Genomic DNA, 18,293 nt, shown 5'->3' on the forward strand with positions numbered 1-18,293 from the left:
TATTCTAGATTACAAACTATATTAAGTATGAACTTGTCAATGAAATAATAATATAATACACAAAAATAATAGTGGAACAGTTAGTAACATAGATTTTAACTAGATAAAATATTCTTTTCTTCTAATGAGTGATATAACAAAGGATTTCTCTATGTTATCTTTTTAAATTATGTAATTTATAATTTATCTTTTTAAATAGGTATAAAAATGCAACTAGGTAATAAAGGCCCACTCATCCTTTTCTTTTAGCCTTCAGGACCACCATTAATGATTGCTTTAGAGGGTGAGATAAAGTGACACTTCTGTAGCAGAGGCTGGCAGCCCGGACATCCGTAACAGGTTTTAGTAGTTAACTTATTAACAATTAACAGTTAGCAGAAGTTACATTTTTACAGTGTTACATATGTTGTATAATCTCAATTAAAAAAAAAATATATATATATATTTGAATTGAATATATATTTGAAAATATATGTTGAATTGCTGAACTGAAAGAAGAAAATATCATTCTAGACTTCTCGTATCTATTAAATGCATGCTATAATAGGTGTTTCATCTGTTATTTGCAGTTTAATTTACGTGAAAGTAACAGTGAAATAATTTTTTTTACAAAAATAAATAAAAATAATATTTTCAAAAAAATATTAGATACAAAACATAAAATATAAATATTTACATAATAATTAAAAAAAAAATTACAGAAATTCATATATAAACTACAAATTGTTTTAAATAATAGATCATATACAATAAAATGCGTAATACACAAATAATTTATTATTTTGCTATACATACCTTTCTCCACAGTTTTATACATTTAGTATAATAAAAAAAAAAGAAAAATAAATTTATAAACTATTTATAAATGTTGCATATATATATATATTTTTCTCTGGCAAATAAAATCTAAATTAAAAACAAAAATCTAATAAAATCATATCTAAAAAGATAATCTCTCAATAAAGAGGTATATTAAAAAGTATGGCCAATGTAATAATATATAGCGATTCGTAATCTTAATATGCTGTTATGTAAATATAAAATTTTAAAGATAGAATAACATATATATATATATATATATATATATATATATACACACAAAACATTTAATGTGATTTACAAATTTAAAAACAGATAAAATGGGCTAAAATTAAATAGCAAGTTGTCCTTGAGATTTTATTATTGATAAATTATAAATGATGTATTAATTACAGTATGTAATTCAATTAGGCCATTCGTTCTCAAAGTGGGCAATAACACCTCCTTGTGGGCGCTGGAGGCCTTCAGAGGGGGAGCATTCAGGTGGTCTAGGAAGGCAATGGCTGATTAAAATAAGAAAGACAAAAATTATGTTTTCTTGATATTTCTAAGTAAAATTAAAGAGTACCTACTACAGCAGTATAAAAAATTAAACAGACACCTATATTTTATGATAAAATATGATTGTATTCAAACTACTGTAACTTTGCAACCAAGAAGCTTAGAGAGATGAATAAAAAAAAAAAATTAAAGCTTGAATACTCTACTTTTTGATGGTATACTTCAGATTTCAAAAATCATCAAATTAAAAAAAAGGCGTGCGAAGAAAAGTTTTAAAAATCTGAAAGTTTTTCTTTGTATTTGATTGAGCGCATTGGGAAACAAATTTTTTCAGTAAACTACATTAAAATTATTTAAAAGTTTAAGACTTTAGCTTTAATTTCTTTTTTTTATGTCTCTCTACAATACAATTGCAATTTCTTTGAAAGTAATTTTAATAAAAATACTTCCAAATATGATTAAATATGCGTTTTAATTGCTCTCATTTAAAATTTAAGTTTCAACTCAGAAATAGGATATGTCACGTTTAAAAACAATAATTGCAGTTGCTGTTTTTAAGAGTGCATCTTAAAAACAGGAATTGTAATTATTGCTGTTAACAGACGATAAGTTAAAAATTTTGGTGGGGGCGCTAGAAAATGTTTGATTCTCAATGTGGGCAGTGGGCGAAAAAGTTTTGAGAATCAATGAATTAGGCCTATGTTTTTGGATTAACTTTCCTTACTAGTTTTGAATTTAGGTGGATTTTTATAAGTATTTACTATTCTGATGCCTACTTATGTACCCTACTGGGTACCAGTATTTGATTTAAATTAATAATCACTTCTTATAAAAAAACTTTGTTAAATAATAGTTAATATTAAAGCTAAGGCAACATGGTGTAGATTAGTAATGTTCAATAATATTATGGCGTCTTTTCATCAACATAAATTTGGACAACGCTATCTTTAATTTTAATCTCTTTCTATTTAACTATACATTTAGTTTACCAATAGTTTTTTTATTAATAAGAAATTTCAAATACAATGAATGGAATTTTTACATAATTTACATACAATCATAGATTGTATATAAAATAAAATTCATTTAATATTTTTCTGCCGACAAAGCTTGCTATAATGACAAAGTTAACAAACAGCAAATGACTTTACTAATAAACAGTTTTTAGTACTATGTATGTTGATTTTAATGAATAATTATGGTTGCAACTATTGAATATAATATGCCTGTTTATTTAATTCACAAAATTTTATTTGATTATTAACTAGCGATATAAGTAATACTATGAAAGCACCTCTACTCCTTTTTTTGAATGTTTAGATTCGTTTGAAGTCGTCTAGGATAGCAGTACACAACTTGTATACATACACCCACACAATTACATACAAGGTCTTCAGGTTTATAAAAAAACTACATAAAAAAAATTACATAAAAAGTATTGTTAATTAGTAGGTATTGTAATTAGTAGTATATACCAATACCTCTTCAATTACACACTTGTGCAAAGTAAAATGCATGTATAATTTATATGTAGCACTTATATTAACCAAAATATTTTTAAAGAATCGATAAACAAAACATAGTTCTGTACCTTCTTAGGCCTTATAAACTCAAGACTATGTCATTGATTAAATTAATGTTTTTACCACTATCTGCTATGAAATCAGTGTGAAATCAAACATAAATAAGTTTTCTTTTGCCCTAGAGTCACACTTTCTAAAGTCTTTTAAGTGGATTCATTCAGATGAACTATTTGATCTAAAACTAAAATATCAAGTACAGGACAATTCTAAATGATGGACTCAGTTTAGTAACTCTATATTTCCTGAACTATGTAGTACTTGAGAGAATAGATCCGAAAGTTTTGAATAACATCGCTGGAGCATATGTAGTTGCATAAACGATGCTAAAGTGTTTGCACCGTCATTACATGTCAGCTGGGAGAAAGATAGCTACAGTGGAATACAAAGTTTTCTGTGATCTTGAGTACGGCAAATCTCAGTTGGCAAATGCAGTGCAGTATGCATTTCATCTCCAATTTAACATTGACCCTCCAACAAGGAAGAGCATATGCTATAGGTTTCACCAGTTTAAACAAACAGGATGTCACTGTAAAGCCAATACCATGAACCGACCGCATGTGGCAGAGGAGAATGTGAAATGAATTGAAGAAAGTTTTGTACAAACCCCAAGAAAATCAACCAATAGAGTGAGCACTGGACTTGGAATACCACAACCAACTGTCTGGAATGTTTTGAAACATCGTTCACTTTTCAAGCCATACCAGCTACAACCTTTACAGGCTCTTCGTGGAGGTGACAAACCAAAAGTTTGTTGAATTTTGTGATCAAATGCTTGAAACATGGAAGATGACACTTTTCTTTTGTGTTTACTTTCTAGCGATGAAGCAACATTTAATGTCAGTGAGAAAGAGAATAGATACAATGTTTGCGTATGAGGTCTACAAAATCTCCATGACACACTGCAGCATGTGAGAGACTCCCTCAAAGTTAATATGTTTTGCGTCCTATTGCAAACAAAGCTTTATAGACCATTCTTTTTTTGAGGAACACACAATTACTGGGATAACGTACTAGGACATGCTGGAAAACTGGCTTTTCCCTCAACTAAATGAAGATTCACAAGACTTTATTTTTCAAAAGGATGGAGCTCCATTTCATTAGCACCTAGATGTTCAACGCTGTCTGAATGAATCTCTGCCTCAACAATGGTTAGGATGCATCAGAAATGAAGACCTATATTTTTATTCTTAATTACATCTTTTCCATCGTTTCAGTTCTGAACTCCAAGAACACCTGATCTTACCCTAAGTAACTTTTTCTTGTGGGGATTTGTGAAAGATGCAGTTTATGTACCACCTGTATCAACAAATCTTGCTGACCTGCAGAACCATATCACAAAATATATTACCATATCATTCACAAGAATATTCTTTTTGAATAATATTCATGTCACCTACAATTTAGGTTTGAACCAATAAATATTTTAAAAATATTAATATATTTTGTACTGTTTATTAAGCCAATTGCAGAGGCAAAACTCCAATTCTGTGTTACTAAAACAATCCCATAACATCCTTTTTTTTAATTTGATGTTTTATAAAGTGATAATAGCGTTTCTGTGAAACTTTTCATCATATTGTCTTCAAACATGCTACACTCTCATTCCTTGAAGAAAGAGTCCTTGAAGAGAAAATAACCTTTTAAGTCCTCTTTATATATTTTGGCACATTCGGAAGCCTGCAGTTTAAAGTTGTTTTTTTATCAGTCTCCTCCTACCTTTAAAATTAACAGAACCACAAAGTTTTCTCTTTTAACAGCTTAGTTATATACACTAACGCCAACAATAAGCAAATTTTTAATAAGCTTAAAACTGTTCTAGTGATTTATTTTATCATTTCAATCCATCAACTCTGATATTTATTGCCTGATTTTGGACATACTGGGCTTTCCAATTAAGGGAACTGAACCCGTCTCTTTATTTTCAATTAATAATTTACATTTATTTAGCATCTAGCAGCAGTATCTTTCGTAAATTAGTTTTCACGAAAATTAATAGACATTTTTTTCTGGTTATCAATCGATTTTTTAGATGTTTGATAAACTGTTAAAATAAAACTAAATTATGTTCAATTAGACAAAAATTAAAACCTTTCACAAACTGAGATTATTCCCAAAACATGTAACTAACATAACCTGTATGATTCATACCCTATATGAAAAATAGTGAAACATTTTATTTTATGATTCTCAATTTAAACCAAAATTTTTTCTTTGTTCATTTTAATTTACACAAGAGTATATTATTTATATAGTATCAAAACAAGATGGTTATGTTCAAATATAGTCACTGTATGATAAATGAATTCTATAACATAAGAAAAATGATAAGCATGACTGGGATTTGAACCCACAACCTTTTGGATGAAAATCAGAGATGCTACAACTCTGGCAAGGAGATTGGCAGTATTATATAAATATTACTGCATTATATCCTTTAACTCTGAATGTAAAAAAAATGTGTTCACTTTCAGGATCAACTACAGAAATAAATTTGGGAAACATACTTGAATTTCTAATATAATTTGAAATTTGGTTATACACCCAGCTATTGATTATTGTATGTATCTTAGTTGTCAAAATATGCACTGTATCAGCTGATTGAAATTTTAACTTTTGGAAGGGGGAAGAGGTGATAACCCTAATCGCTTAAGGCATGTAGGGAGAGTTGTATTTTCAAATCCGATGGAGCCTTCCTCTGTCTGAAAATGAAACATGAATTTTTTGGAATTTATTGCCAGAGTACAGAAAATAAAAATATTGTTTTGAACTACAGAACTGACCATCATCAATCCATAGATCAGTCGATATGCTAGGATTTCTTTTATTTCTTTTTAATTGGTTAAATTAAAATTTTAGTCTGTCTATCTTAGGAACATCCAAAATGTCTTGTCCATATTGGTTGTAAATAATATAGCTTATGTAAAATACTTCACTAGGTATTCTGATTAGATGTTTGATTTAAAAATAATAAAACTTGAAAGCATTTCTTAGTACAATATAAGTATTTTGTTTATTTTGTTCATCCAGTAAAAGAAAAGCAGGAATGCTCATACTATTTGGAATTTATAGCACATAATTAATTAATATTTTGTACAGATACCCTAATTCAAAACAGAAAAAGTAATTATTTTTGTAGCTTAATTCAGGAAGAAGAGGAGTGCAATGAACATTATCTTCCTCTGTAAAGTTTAAGTTAAAGTTAAGCAGGTTCAGGTTTAGGTGTATGTTTTATAAAGGAAGAAAATTTAGATTAAAATAGAAGGGAAATTGAAATGAATATCTTCAAAATTCATTTTGAAAAAGGGTTTCACTATGTTTTCCTTTTTACCAAAAGGTTTTCACTTTTCTCCCTATTTTCAGCTTTTTTCTTCATTGCTAGACTAGGTAGATAAAATAAATGTAAATTATGTACATTTTTTTGTCTTCAGTCATTTGACTGGTTTGATGCAGCTCTCCAAGATTCCTTATCTAGTGCCAATCATTTCATTTCGGTATACCCTCTACATCCTACATCCCTAAAAATTTGTTTTACATATTCCAAATATTGCCTACCTGCACAATTTTTCCCATCTACCTGTCCCTCCAATATCAAAGTGACTATTCCAGGATGCCTTAATATGTGGCCTATTAATTTGTCTCTTCTTTTAATTATACGTTTCCAAATACTTCTTTCTTCATCAATTTGCCCCAACAACTCTTCATTTGTCACATTATCCACCTATTTGTTTTTTAACATTCTCCTTTAGCACCACATCTCAAAAGCTTCTAATCTTTTCTTCTCAGGTACTGTGATCGCCCAAGTTTCACTCCATAAAAAGCTATGCTGCAAACATACTTTCAAAAATGTTTTCCTGATGTTTAAATTAATTTTTGATGTAAGCAAATTATATTTCTGACTGAAAGCTTGTTTCACTTGTACTATTTGGCATTTTATATTTCTCCTGCTTCATCCATCTTTAATAATTTTACTTCTCAAATAACAAAATTCTTCTACCTCCATAATCTTTTCTCCTCCTATTTTCACATCGCTTCCTCACCTCCACTGCGCAGTAATTCTGCAGGTATCCCGTCTATTCCAGGAGTCTTTCTACCATTCAAATCTTTTAATGCTCTATTAAATTCAGATCTCAGTATTGTATCTCCCTTTTCATCCTTTTTGACTTCCTCTTTTTCCTCTGCAACACCAGTTTTTAATTAATTACCCCGATGTAACTCTTCAGTATATTCCACTCACCTATCGACCTTTTCTTTTGTATTATAAATCGGTGTATCATCTTTATTTAATACATTATTAGATTTTAATTTATATACAACTTAATTCTCCTTAACTTTCCTGTATGCTCCATCTATTTTACCAGTGATCATTTCTCTTTCCACTTCTTAACATTTTTTTTAATCTACTTTTCTTTGCTAATTTGCACTTGCTGTTTATAGTATTTCTTAATTGTCGATAGTTCCTTTTACCTTCTTCATCGCTAGCATTCTATGTTCATCCATCAGCTGCAATATATCATCTGAACCAAGGTTTTCTACCAGTTCTCTTTGTTCCACCTTAGTTTGCTTCTGTTGATTTAAGGATTTCCTTTTTAACATTCTTCCATTCTTCTTCTGTATTTTCTACCGTATCATTTTTATTCAGACCTCTTGTGATGTTCTCCTCAAAAATCTTTTTTACCTCCTTTTCCTCAAGCTTCTCTAAATTACGATTCATCTGACACCTTTTCTTCCGGTTTTTAAATCCCAATCTACATTTCATTATCACTAAATTATGATTGCTATCAATATCTGCTTCTGGATATCTAATGTTGAGGTGACACCTTGCAGTATCACCCTGCTTTTTCCATGTGTACAAAGTATATTCTTCTATTCTGATTTTGAATATTCTTCTATTATGATTTGCGAACTGGGTGTTTGCAATTACTAAATTATACTTCGTGCAAAACTTAATAAGTCAGTCCCCTCTTTCATTCCTATTGCCCAGCCCATATTCTCTCACAATATTTCCTTATTTGCCTTTTCTGATGCTTGCATTCCAATCTCTAAGTACTATTAAATTTTCATCTCCTTTTAAGTGTTTAGTTGCTTCATCAATTTCTTTGTGTACACACTCTACCTCACTATCATCATGGGCACTTGAAGGCATATAGACGTTAACAATCATTGGCTTAGGTTTTGATTTTATCCTTATTACAATGATTCTATCGTTAAGCTTTTTGAAATACTCTACTCTTTTCCCTATCTTCTTGTTCATTATAAAACCTACTCCTGCCTGCTGAGTTAATTATTCTAACATCACCTGACCAAAAGTCGTCTTCCTCTTCCCACTGAACTTCGCTAATTCCTACTACATCTACATTTAACCTCTCCTTTTCCCTCTTTAATTTTCCAACCTACCAACCTTTTTTAGACTTCTAACATTCCACATTCTGACTAATAGAATGTTATATTTTAATTTTTTGGTGACCCCTTCCTTAGTAGTCCCCACTCAGAGATCCGAATGGGGGACTAGTTTACATATAAATATATTCATATATATATATATAATAAATCTGATGTTATAGAGGAACTATTATTTTTACAATTTTAACAAAAAAAAAGTTATTTGTAATTAATAATACTACTGTATTTACTTATTTTTAATTAGAGTACTACTTATGCTCTAATTTTTTATATGTAGATTAGATAAGTGTAAAATATGTAGATCATATTTAACATCATATGGGCAATTTATTTGACAAAATATTACATGAGAGCAAAATAAAAATTGACCGGAAATTGTTTTGTAAGGCTAAGAATTTTTGATAAAATATTATCAGAAACTTTATGGCTTACATAACAATGATAGTAGTTTTGTTCGTCAATTTTTACATTTTATTCAGTAAATTACTCGTTTCCAAGAATATTATCAAATAATTTTCTACTTCCATGTTATTAAATAGCTAAAAACTGTTTTGAACAATTTTTTTTATACACATCATTAAAATAAAATAACCAAAAAGTTCAAAGTTAAATATACGAAATAGGTTACTAGATAATATATGACCCAAAATACATATAAATAAATAAATAAGATACTGAAATTAAGCGAATAAAGTAATAACACGACACGCCCTCATACGTCACAACAAAAGCAAAATATAGTTATATTAATCATCTAAAAAAAAAGTGTTTTGTTTAAATTATTTATAATAGAGTTCTTAGAATTTTTGTTTGAAGTCGCGGCTACAACCGCGACTTCGTAAATTGTTTATAATATCGTTTCAAAGAGAAACCTCATTATCAAGGGAATAATAATTTGCAATCCCAAATTATTATTTGGGATTGCAAAGAATGGTTGAAAGTTATAGTACTGTTACTTTTAAAAATCATCTCTGTAAAAATTTAAAATGGAATAGGAATTAATTATTTTTTCAATGTTAACATTATTATTTTCCAAAAAAAAGAAAAAACCCTTTAATAAGAATCCGTACTAACAATAAATAAAAACAAGGTTAATCAAGAAGTGTATAAAAAAACTTTTTTTTTCGTATTTTTTGTTATACTAGTTTTGATAGAATTCAAAATTGACAATTCAAAAAGGCAAAAAAATAATTTTTTAAAAAAGGTGGGACTCCGATCTGAATATTTAAAAATCTGTCAGCATAAATATTTTAATTATATAAACATTCATTAATATTAGTGTTTATAATTTTTAAATATTAAAATTATTAAATATAACACAAGCAAGAAAATATAAGCCGATCTCCACGGCGGAATGATAGCTCTCGGCCTTTCATCCCGGTCAGATACGGAATTTTTCTTACGCTACATATTTCCACATGTAAGCTTCTGTGGTGAAGTAATTGATCAATAAAAAAAAGATTGACAGAAACACATTTTATATCCAAAAAAAAGATAATCTCATCAAATTAAAAAAAAAAAAAAATTAGGCAAACATTATTTTAACATACACGGATTTCAAGTTTTGTACCTGTAAAGTTTTTTGATTGAACGTAAAATATGTAATGAAATAGGAGAAAACTATTATTCACAAAGAAAAATTAAAAATAAAATCTTTTAAGTAATGATTACATACACTTTAAATTTTGGTCCATCAGTTTTTTGATAGAATACAAATAAGCAAAAATATGTTTTTAAGAAGTTATACCTTTTCAGACATACGTTAATTTTAAGTATTACAAACATCATTTATTTTTAATTTTTAACAGTAAGAGTTTCATTTAAGTAGAATCAGTAGCTCTTAAATTACGATCGGTAGACAAAATTAAGTATATACTGTACATGTTTCTTGTCGTGTCGTTGATTTTGTAACCTCAATACAATCACTTTTTACGTCCATCATGCGTAAATTTATCGCAAATACGAAAATTAGTTCCTTAAAATATATATTACTTACATCTGAAATGTTAACTAGTACCAGTAGAATTAAATCCAGAATGTAATTATCGTGAAGGCAATTTAACACGCAAGCTTTTTAAGCCTGTGGGCTGAGAAAAATAAATAACGTGTCTAATAAAAGTTGCCTTGTTTACCTTATAAAAGATTTTAAACTGAAATATAAGTGACAAAATTTCAGATAATTATAGCAAACATTTAGGTTAACTGTGCTTTCCTGGCAATATATGGCAAAAACAACAATAAACTTCTGTTATTATTATATTAATTTTATTTCTTTACAGTTATAGTGTACGGAAGTTATTGCTGTCGGTATAAACTAAGACCTTGAATTTATGTTTTGAAACAAATTCAAAACAAACATGTGTATGTCTGTTCCATTTTCCTCAAAAACTACATACGACCGATTTTGATGCGGTTTTTTGAATTACATAGGTAACACTTCAGAGCAGGTTCTTAGATTAGTTTTACTGTTACAGGTTACCAAGGGGCGCTGCAGTAGATATGATTTTTCAAAACGGCTTTTGAATGTTTCTAAGTCTCTAACTCTTGGTGATATCGGCTATCTCACCGATTGACCTTCTTGCTCGACATCGGAAAGAGAGAGGTGGGGGGAATGGTGAAGCAGCAGACACAGAAACTACTAATGAACGGGTGGCAGGCGAGATGGCAAGAATCTAGGAACGGCGCTTGGACACCCTTTTTTTTTCTCCCATACCTAGGAGGGTGGACCGGCTAATGCATTGCATACCCTCAGAAGTTGCCTTTGTCTCTAACCTACCAAGACCCCGCGACACTCGGCTATGCCGTTCCGCGCGGGTGTCGTTCACCCAGCAAGCCGGGACTGGGTCTTTTATATGCCTGCCTCTAACCGTACTCCCTCCCTATGGAGGGATCCAGCCGGGTCTCGGTCTTTTTTTTATTACCCATGAACTCAGGGGTTCCCCGGTCAGTCATCAAAAGCGGTCCACCTCAGCGAACCACCCTCTCATGAGCAGAGCTGCCCCTGTAAGACCCTGCATCCAGGTTATTCCGTTTCACTCAACAGCGTCCCGTTTCTTAGTCTTTATAATATTCGTTACTAAGGTTGCTACGGCGTTCCACTTACGATGTCCTTTAACATGTATTGTACGTTATTATCCGGTGTCAGTCCTTAAATGGTCCATGTGTGCCTCAGTTCGTCCCACCGGTGACACAAGTATATCGTGTTTTCCACAGTATCTATTTCTTCACAGTATTGGCAAACCGGTTCGAGCCTTCTGCCAAAGCGGTGGAGGTAAGCCCCAAACCCTCCATGCCCAATCAATAACTGAGAGAGATGGAAGCCCATCTCCCAATGATTTCTGGAGACCCACGAGTCGATTCGTGGAATCATCCTTCTTGTCCAACAACCGGTATTTTAGGTTTGCCAGTATGTCTGCCATTCTTCCAACATCTGATTTCGGGCTTCTTTGCGCGGCACACCCTGTCGTATCCTTTTCAACATCAGAACGCAAAGATGTACGGTAGGAACTCTCGTAATCACCTCGAGTGCAGTCTGCGAAACAGTTTTGTAAGCCGATATTATGCTTATATTCATTCTACGCTGTAAAGATGAGACCCGTTGAACGTTTCATTTTTATTAAAAGCCTCCGTCCAAGCCGGAACAGCATAATATATTATTGACATGGCTACAGACAGTATCAGTTTTCTCTTAGAGGGGCTTGGTCCTCGGTGATTACTCATCAGTCTTTTTAATTTCCCGATGACAAGTTTCTGCACGTTCAGTCACCTTGTTCAAGTGTACAGTATGTAATCAGTTTTTATGCAACCATACGCCTAAGTATTTGACCGTGTCGGTTGCGCGGATGTCCGCATCACCTACTCGGACGATTATATTTCGGAGCCTACGACGGCCAGTTAATGGTGTGGCTGCGGTCTTAGTGGGCGCTAACATCAATCCTTTGTCTGACAGCCAAGCCTGTATTTTGATGATCGCGGCATTTGCGTACTCCATTTCTTGTTCAGAATACCCCGAAACCAGTAAAGTTATGTCATCCGCAAAGGCCACTAGTTCCACATCTCCTTCGCTCGATACGTAACACTCCATCGAAAGCTGAGTTCCTCAGAAGTGGTCCAAGGACCGACCCTGCGGATCTCCTCCGAACACTTCAACTGGAACGTCTCCCTCTTCGTACTGACGTGCATCGTTCTGTGATGAAGGTAAGAATTTATAATTCTTTTGAGATATGGACTAAAGTTTTTTTCAACAAAGGCCTGATTGATAACCGGCCAGGGGAGGCTTCCGAAAGCATTTTTGACGTCTAGGAGAACAACCGATGGTATCCTCCGTCGACGCCGAGAACCATCCGCTCTTTCTCTAATCCAGTTAATCACGTACTGCAGAGCGTAAACTGTGGATCTTCCTTTGACAAAATCGAATTGTTTGCGAGACAATCCGCCTCTCGTTTCCAATTCTGCCCCAAGTCTGGTGACAATCATTAAACCTTGGGTGGAGAGAACGTATGGTGAGATGGGGTACGAGCTAACCCAGTTCCTTACGGGACATGGGTGTTTCCGCTGATACCTGAAGAGATTCGGACGGATGGAGTCAGACCTGTATGTCTGCTGTGAACAGGTTGACTGCATTTAATCTACCGTCTTCAACTTAATGTACCCATTAACTTCAATTTAATGTACCGTCTTCAACTGCTACCACTGGGAGAGCAATCACGGGCAGAATGGTACCGTACTCTGGGACATCTAGATCCTGATAACGAAGGTATGGGCTGCATACTCAGGACCAGGAGGAGCTGGGCTGGTATAGTGCATGATCACTGACATCATCAAGGGTAAAATGGCGGATGGGTAATAATGAGTGACGGCCAATTCCGGAGTGGGCAGCGGGGAACCACCCGGGTCGTCGCCTGTCGATGATTCCCGGTGAATGTCAGATTCTGTTGCTCAGAAGCCGGCAGTACGTGTTTCCCGCAACCGTCACATAGGAACCGTGTTCATGCCTTGCAGCCAGGTTCAGTCCCTACGGGAAGAAGGGGGAGGTTTTTTATTCGGTGAGAGCCCGACACTACCGTCTGTTGGGGACGGACGGTAGCAGGCAGAGCTTTTTCCTCCTCCTACGAGAACCGAGAAAAAAATCTTTAAAACGTAATAAATAAAAAATTAAACATTTTAAAAATCCCGCGCGACGAAATAAATGACTATTTTTACCTTATAATCATCCTCTGTGACATTGTGATATTGTTTTTAAGACAATAAAATTTAAGATTTTGATTGCCCGTCGCGCTTCACTCGTAGACTGCATAGATATGTTTTATTTATCATCGTAGTCCCGACGGTTAATCAAAATCTTAAATTTTATCGTCTTAAAAATAATATCACAATGTCACAGAGGATTACAAGGTAAAAATAAAGTTATCTAATTATTTCACGTTGTTTAAGGTGTTTCGTCATGGGTGGTTTTAAATTTTATTTGTTATATTTTAATATTATTTTAATTTTTTCTCTGATAATTGTTTAACTTAAAAAAAATATTAAGATAATACTTAAAAGGTTTTTTATAAATTTTTGTATTTTATTACAGTTTCAATCTGTTGATTAAAAAAATAGCTGACAACACAGTTATAGGACTTTTACATTACGCGGCTTACACACGCATACACATACATTTTTTCCTCCCTTTAACCCCACCATTTGACCTTTTGAATTGAAAATTTAATAATATCAATGTCCCTATTATAGAAATATTATTTCCAAGTTTGATGAAAATCGGTCAAGTAGTTCTGGAGATTAAGGACATTTTGTTGCGGAAATTTCGATGCCATTTTTCGTTTTTCTGGGGTTCTTGGGGGTCCTCAAAATTCGATGAAAACCAGGAATGGCCAATTTTGACCGATCACTATACTTTCCCATCTATATAGCTTCGCTACAGTTGCTACATAGACAGAAAAGTAATAATAGTTTTCATGTTTTTCTTCTAAATAAATTTAACCTCCTAATTTTTGGATGGTGTATTCACCCTTCACGTTTAAAAAAGTGTTTTATGAGTTTTAACAGCTTCAATAAATAGACAAAAGATTTTTTTTTTCTAAGCGAGCAATAATCAAGATGAAAAATGTTCATATTATCAGAGATAGAGGATATGTTATCAGAGAAGTAAATTATTAACTAGTTTTAAAAATTAGTTTTTTGTTCAAGTAGCCAAAAACATTGGCATTTGAGATTTTCTTAGATAAATTTTGTAATACATTAAGCGGAATGCTGCTGCACAAGATTGAGTTTGTGAAAATAACGATTAACACAAAAGTAAATTAAATTTTTTAATCGTTAACACGATTAAGAATAACAATTAATCGTTGTAACTATTGGTTTGGCATACTATTATATGGTTTTTTTACTAGTTTTCTTTTCATCGATAAGAAAATAAATAAATAAGGTCATGAGAGTACTAATAATAATTTTCAGTTTTATCACTGTGATAGTAGGTTAAATTTTCACCTCTATGAAAACGCCGAGAAAGTTCAGAAACATCGTTTAGTACATTTTTTAAAGAATTTCTTAAAAGTAATTCTGTCTGTATCAAATAATTTTATGACATCGTCTGTTGTAAAAGTTGATAATATAACTACCAGAAAAATTTCCTGAACGTAAAATATGCCGTAATAGGCTCGTTTTATGGCTTTTATATCATATGTTAATTAACATCCAGAAAGAATCTTTAGACGGACGTTTAGTTTAGTAATTAAAATGAAGCGTAACTTCACTTCGATAAATTACTAACCACACGTATTAAATATTTTTAATTAAAATACTTTTACAAAGTTAATAAGTTAAAAAAAGTTTTTCTTCTATTTCTTTCGTAGCATATATTACTTCATCAGCAATTATAAATTCCTTTTCTTAATAAAAATCTTAAAAACAACATAAAAATATTAAAAATTAATAGCAGATTTTTATCAAACGACTGAAAAATTATGTTTCCTTTCTACTCTTTTAATTATACATTAATTCGGAGTAACAGTACAAGGTGAAAAGATAAAGATGCTACGATTTGCTGATGATATAGTAATTCTAGCCCAGAGTAAAAAGGATTTAGAAGAAACAATGAACGGCATAGATGAAGTGCTACGCAAGAACTACCGCGTGAAAATAAACAAGAAGAAAACAAAAGTAATGAAACGTAGTAGAAATAACAAAGATGGACCTCTGAATGTGAAAATAGGAGGAGAAAGATTATGGAGGTAGAAGAATTTTGTTATTTGGGAAGTAGAATTATTAAAGATGGACGAAGCAGGAGCGATATAAAATGCCGAATAGCACAAGCTAAACGAGCCTTCAGTAAGAAATATATTTTGTTTATATAAAAAATTAATTTAAATGTCAGGAAAAGATTTTTGAAAGTGTATGTTTGGAGCGTCGCTTTATATGGAAGTGAAACTTGGACGATCGGAGTATCTGAGAAGAAAAGATTAGAAGCTTTTGAAATGCGGTGCTATAGGAGAATGTTAAAAATCAGATGGGTGGATAAAGCGACAAATGAAGAGGTATTGCGGCAAATAGATGAAGAAAGAAGCGTTTGGAAAAATATAGTTAAAAGAAGAGACAGACTTATAGGCCACATACTAAGGCATCCTGGAATAGTCGCTTTAATATTGGAAGGACAGGTAGAAGGAAAAAATTGTGTAGGCAGGCCACGTTTGGAATATGTAAAACAAATTGTTAGCGATGTAGGATGTAGAGGGTATACTGAAATGAAACGACTAGCACTAGATAGGGAATCTTGGAGATCTGCATCAAACCAGTCAAATGACTGAAGACAAAAAAAAAAAATTATAAATTTCTTAAATTTTTAATTAAAAATTAATTTTAAACTCTTCAAAAATAAAAAAATTTAAAAGTACAAAACGATATGGCTTCAACGTATTTATCGAACAAATATATTTTCCTAGAATTTTTCTGTCGAAGAGGAAAAAATTGAATAAAATAAATAAACTAATCTATCGAAAATATTACACGGCATTTGATTTAAAATCTTTTTTATATACTACCTTACAATCTATAACTTTATTAAAAAACTTCAGGACTTTATTCTTATTGTCTACAACGATAGGTTCTGTATACGGTTCGATAAATATATTAGAGTTCTAATAAAGCTCTTCATATCAATAATTTATATAGCAACAACAGGCTGACGCTCAATAACAGTTACTGTTGTACAATAATCAATTTTGTAGCGAGTGAAAAATATGACTGACCGAGACTCGAATCGGAAACCTCCGGATGAAAGTTAGATACGCTACTACTCCGTCACAAATATTAACAGAATAAGAAACTTCAGAGATTTACTAGATTTAAAATTATTTAAAAAAAAGCTGGGAACACATTTGCTATACTTTCCTGGAAAGTATTATTGGTTTTTATTCTTATGTAGTGGAAAAATAATTAAACGTGAAAAAAGTAACCGAAGTTTTCTTTTCTGGGGTGGGGGTAATTTATGTTGAAGTTTTATCGTAAAATTATCATTATACGTTTAAATAACCCCCCCCCAAAAATAATAAAAAAATCGGTATTGTTTTATTTTTTGTGCTTTCAAATTCCAAAATCACTTCCCAGAACATTTTTTTCTACGTTTACTATGTTAAAGACAAAAAATTACTAAAAAATGTGCAACTAATAAAAAGTTACTTTAGATTTCTTTTTTTCGGGATAGGGGGTGAATTATGATAAAATTTTATTGTAATATGATTATTTTAAGTTTAAATAAATCAATAAAAGTTTTGAATTCAAAAAATCGATATTTTTAAACACTAATCGGCTTTCCCACCAAAATATAGCCCCTAAAGTATTATTTTTTTGGGTTGCGTTCTTGCACTTCTATTACTACATTAAAAAAATCGGTTAAAAAAATATGCAATAAATAAAAAGATAGTTTTTTCGATTTTTGGTGAAGGGGGAATTTTGAGGCAAATTTTTTTTTAAAATGATACGATAAGCATGATCGCATTTACCGAGTTAAAGTGAGGTTAGATTTGCAAAAGTTTGAGAAAATTGGCCACAAAAAACTGTTAACTCAAAAATTTTATCGACAAAAGTTTACCAACAAATTTCCCCATATAAACGAGCCTCTGTAAAAAATTTTATAAAAATCGATTTATCCAGTCAAAAGTTATTAAGCTTTAAACACGACAACGCACATACATACGTACGTTCATTACTTAAATATTTTTCTAAGGTTATGAAATGTCGCGAAATATAAAAAAATACTCATATCCTATATTTTTGACCGATTACGATACTTTCCTTCTTGCAGCATGGCACTAACAGCTATGACGCTCTGAAAATATAATTTATCACTGTTTATTCTTGAACACAACACGTCTTATTTAATTTGCTATTAATACATATTAAGTGATAACGTAAAAATAATTTATTAATAAATTAAAATTCTGATAATTCTCACCAGTTTTTAATCCATCGCAAGGTGATGTTCGCGCAGGTAATTCTATACCATAAGTAATTCTTTCATGTTGATATCCAATTAATGGAACTGTTTCGGTACTTGACTCCATGACTTATTAATTACGATTAAAAAAATTATTCAATCTCGTTCGTTAAAAAAAAGTTAGCAAAATTCTAAATAAGTAATTATAATACAAAAGAAATGTTCATTAAACGAATTCCAATAAAAATAATAATTTTTTAAAAAAATATTTATTTTATATTAACACATAACCCCGCTAAACACAACTAAACGTAATACGAATGCAACAGGAGTTGTTAATAATAATAATAAATATGAAATAATCTTACAAGCAGACTTTATACGTTAGATTAGTCAACTTATCGTCTATTTGTTTGTAACTAAATCAACGTTATTTGCCTACCAATGTTATGAATTAAAATTTTATGTCTTTGATAAGAAAAAGGAAATTTCCAAAATAAAAATAAATTATTGGTAATTGCATCACCGTTTTTAAAAAAAGTATCTTAATGATAACA

The 18,293-nt window shown here is 31.4% G+C and overlaps 1 protein-coding gene across 2 annotated transcripts in view; it reads right to left on the minus strand.

Moving 5' to 3' along the window:
- LOC142326698 (putative inorganic phosphate cotransporter) overlaps positions 1-18,293 on the minus strand; it is a 160,038-nt gene that overhangs the window by 32,477 nt on the left and 109,268 nt on the right. Inside the window, exon 1 of one of the 2 annotated variants that reach the window (XM_075369325.1) lies at positions 17,755-17,897. The exons of the other annotated variant lie outside the window; for it this stretch is intronic. Coding sequence (XP_075225440.1) covers positions 17,755-17,863 — 109 coding nt within the window. The 5' untranslated portion in view covers positions 17,864-17,897. Of the gene's footprint in view, positions 1-17,754; positions 17,898-18,293 lie in introns of those variants that run through there. 2 annotated transcript variants of the gene reach the window in all.

Source organism: Lycorma delicatula, chromosome 6 (assembly GCF_047948215.1).
Source record: "Lycorma delicatula isolate Av1 chromosome 6, ASM4794821v1, whole genome shotgun sequence".
Taxonomy (NCBI): domain Eukaryota; kingdom Metazoa; phylum Arthropoda; class Insecta; order Hemiptera; family Fulgoridae; genus Lycorma; species Lycorma delicatula.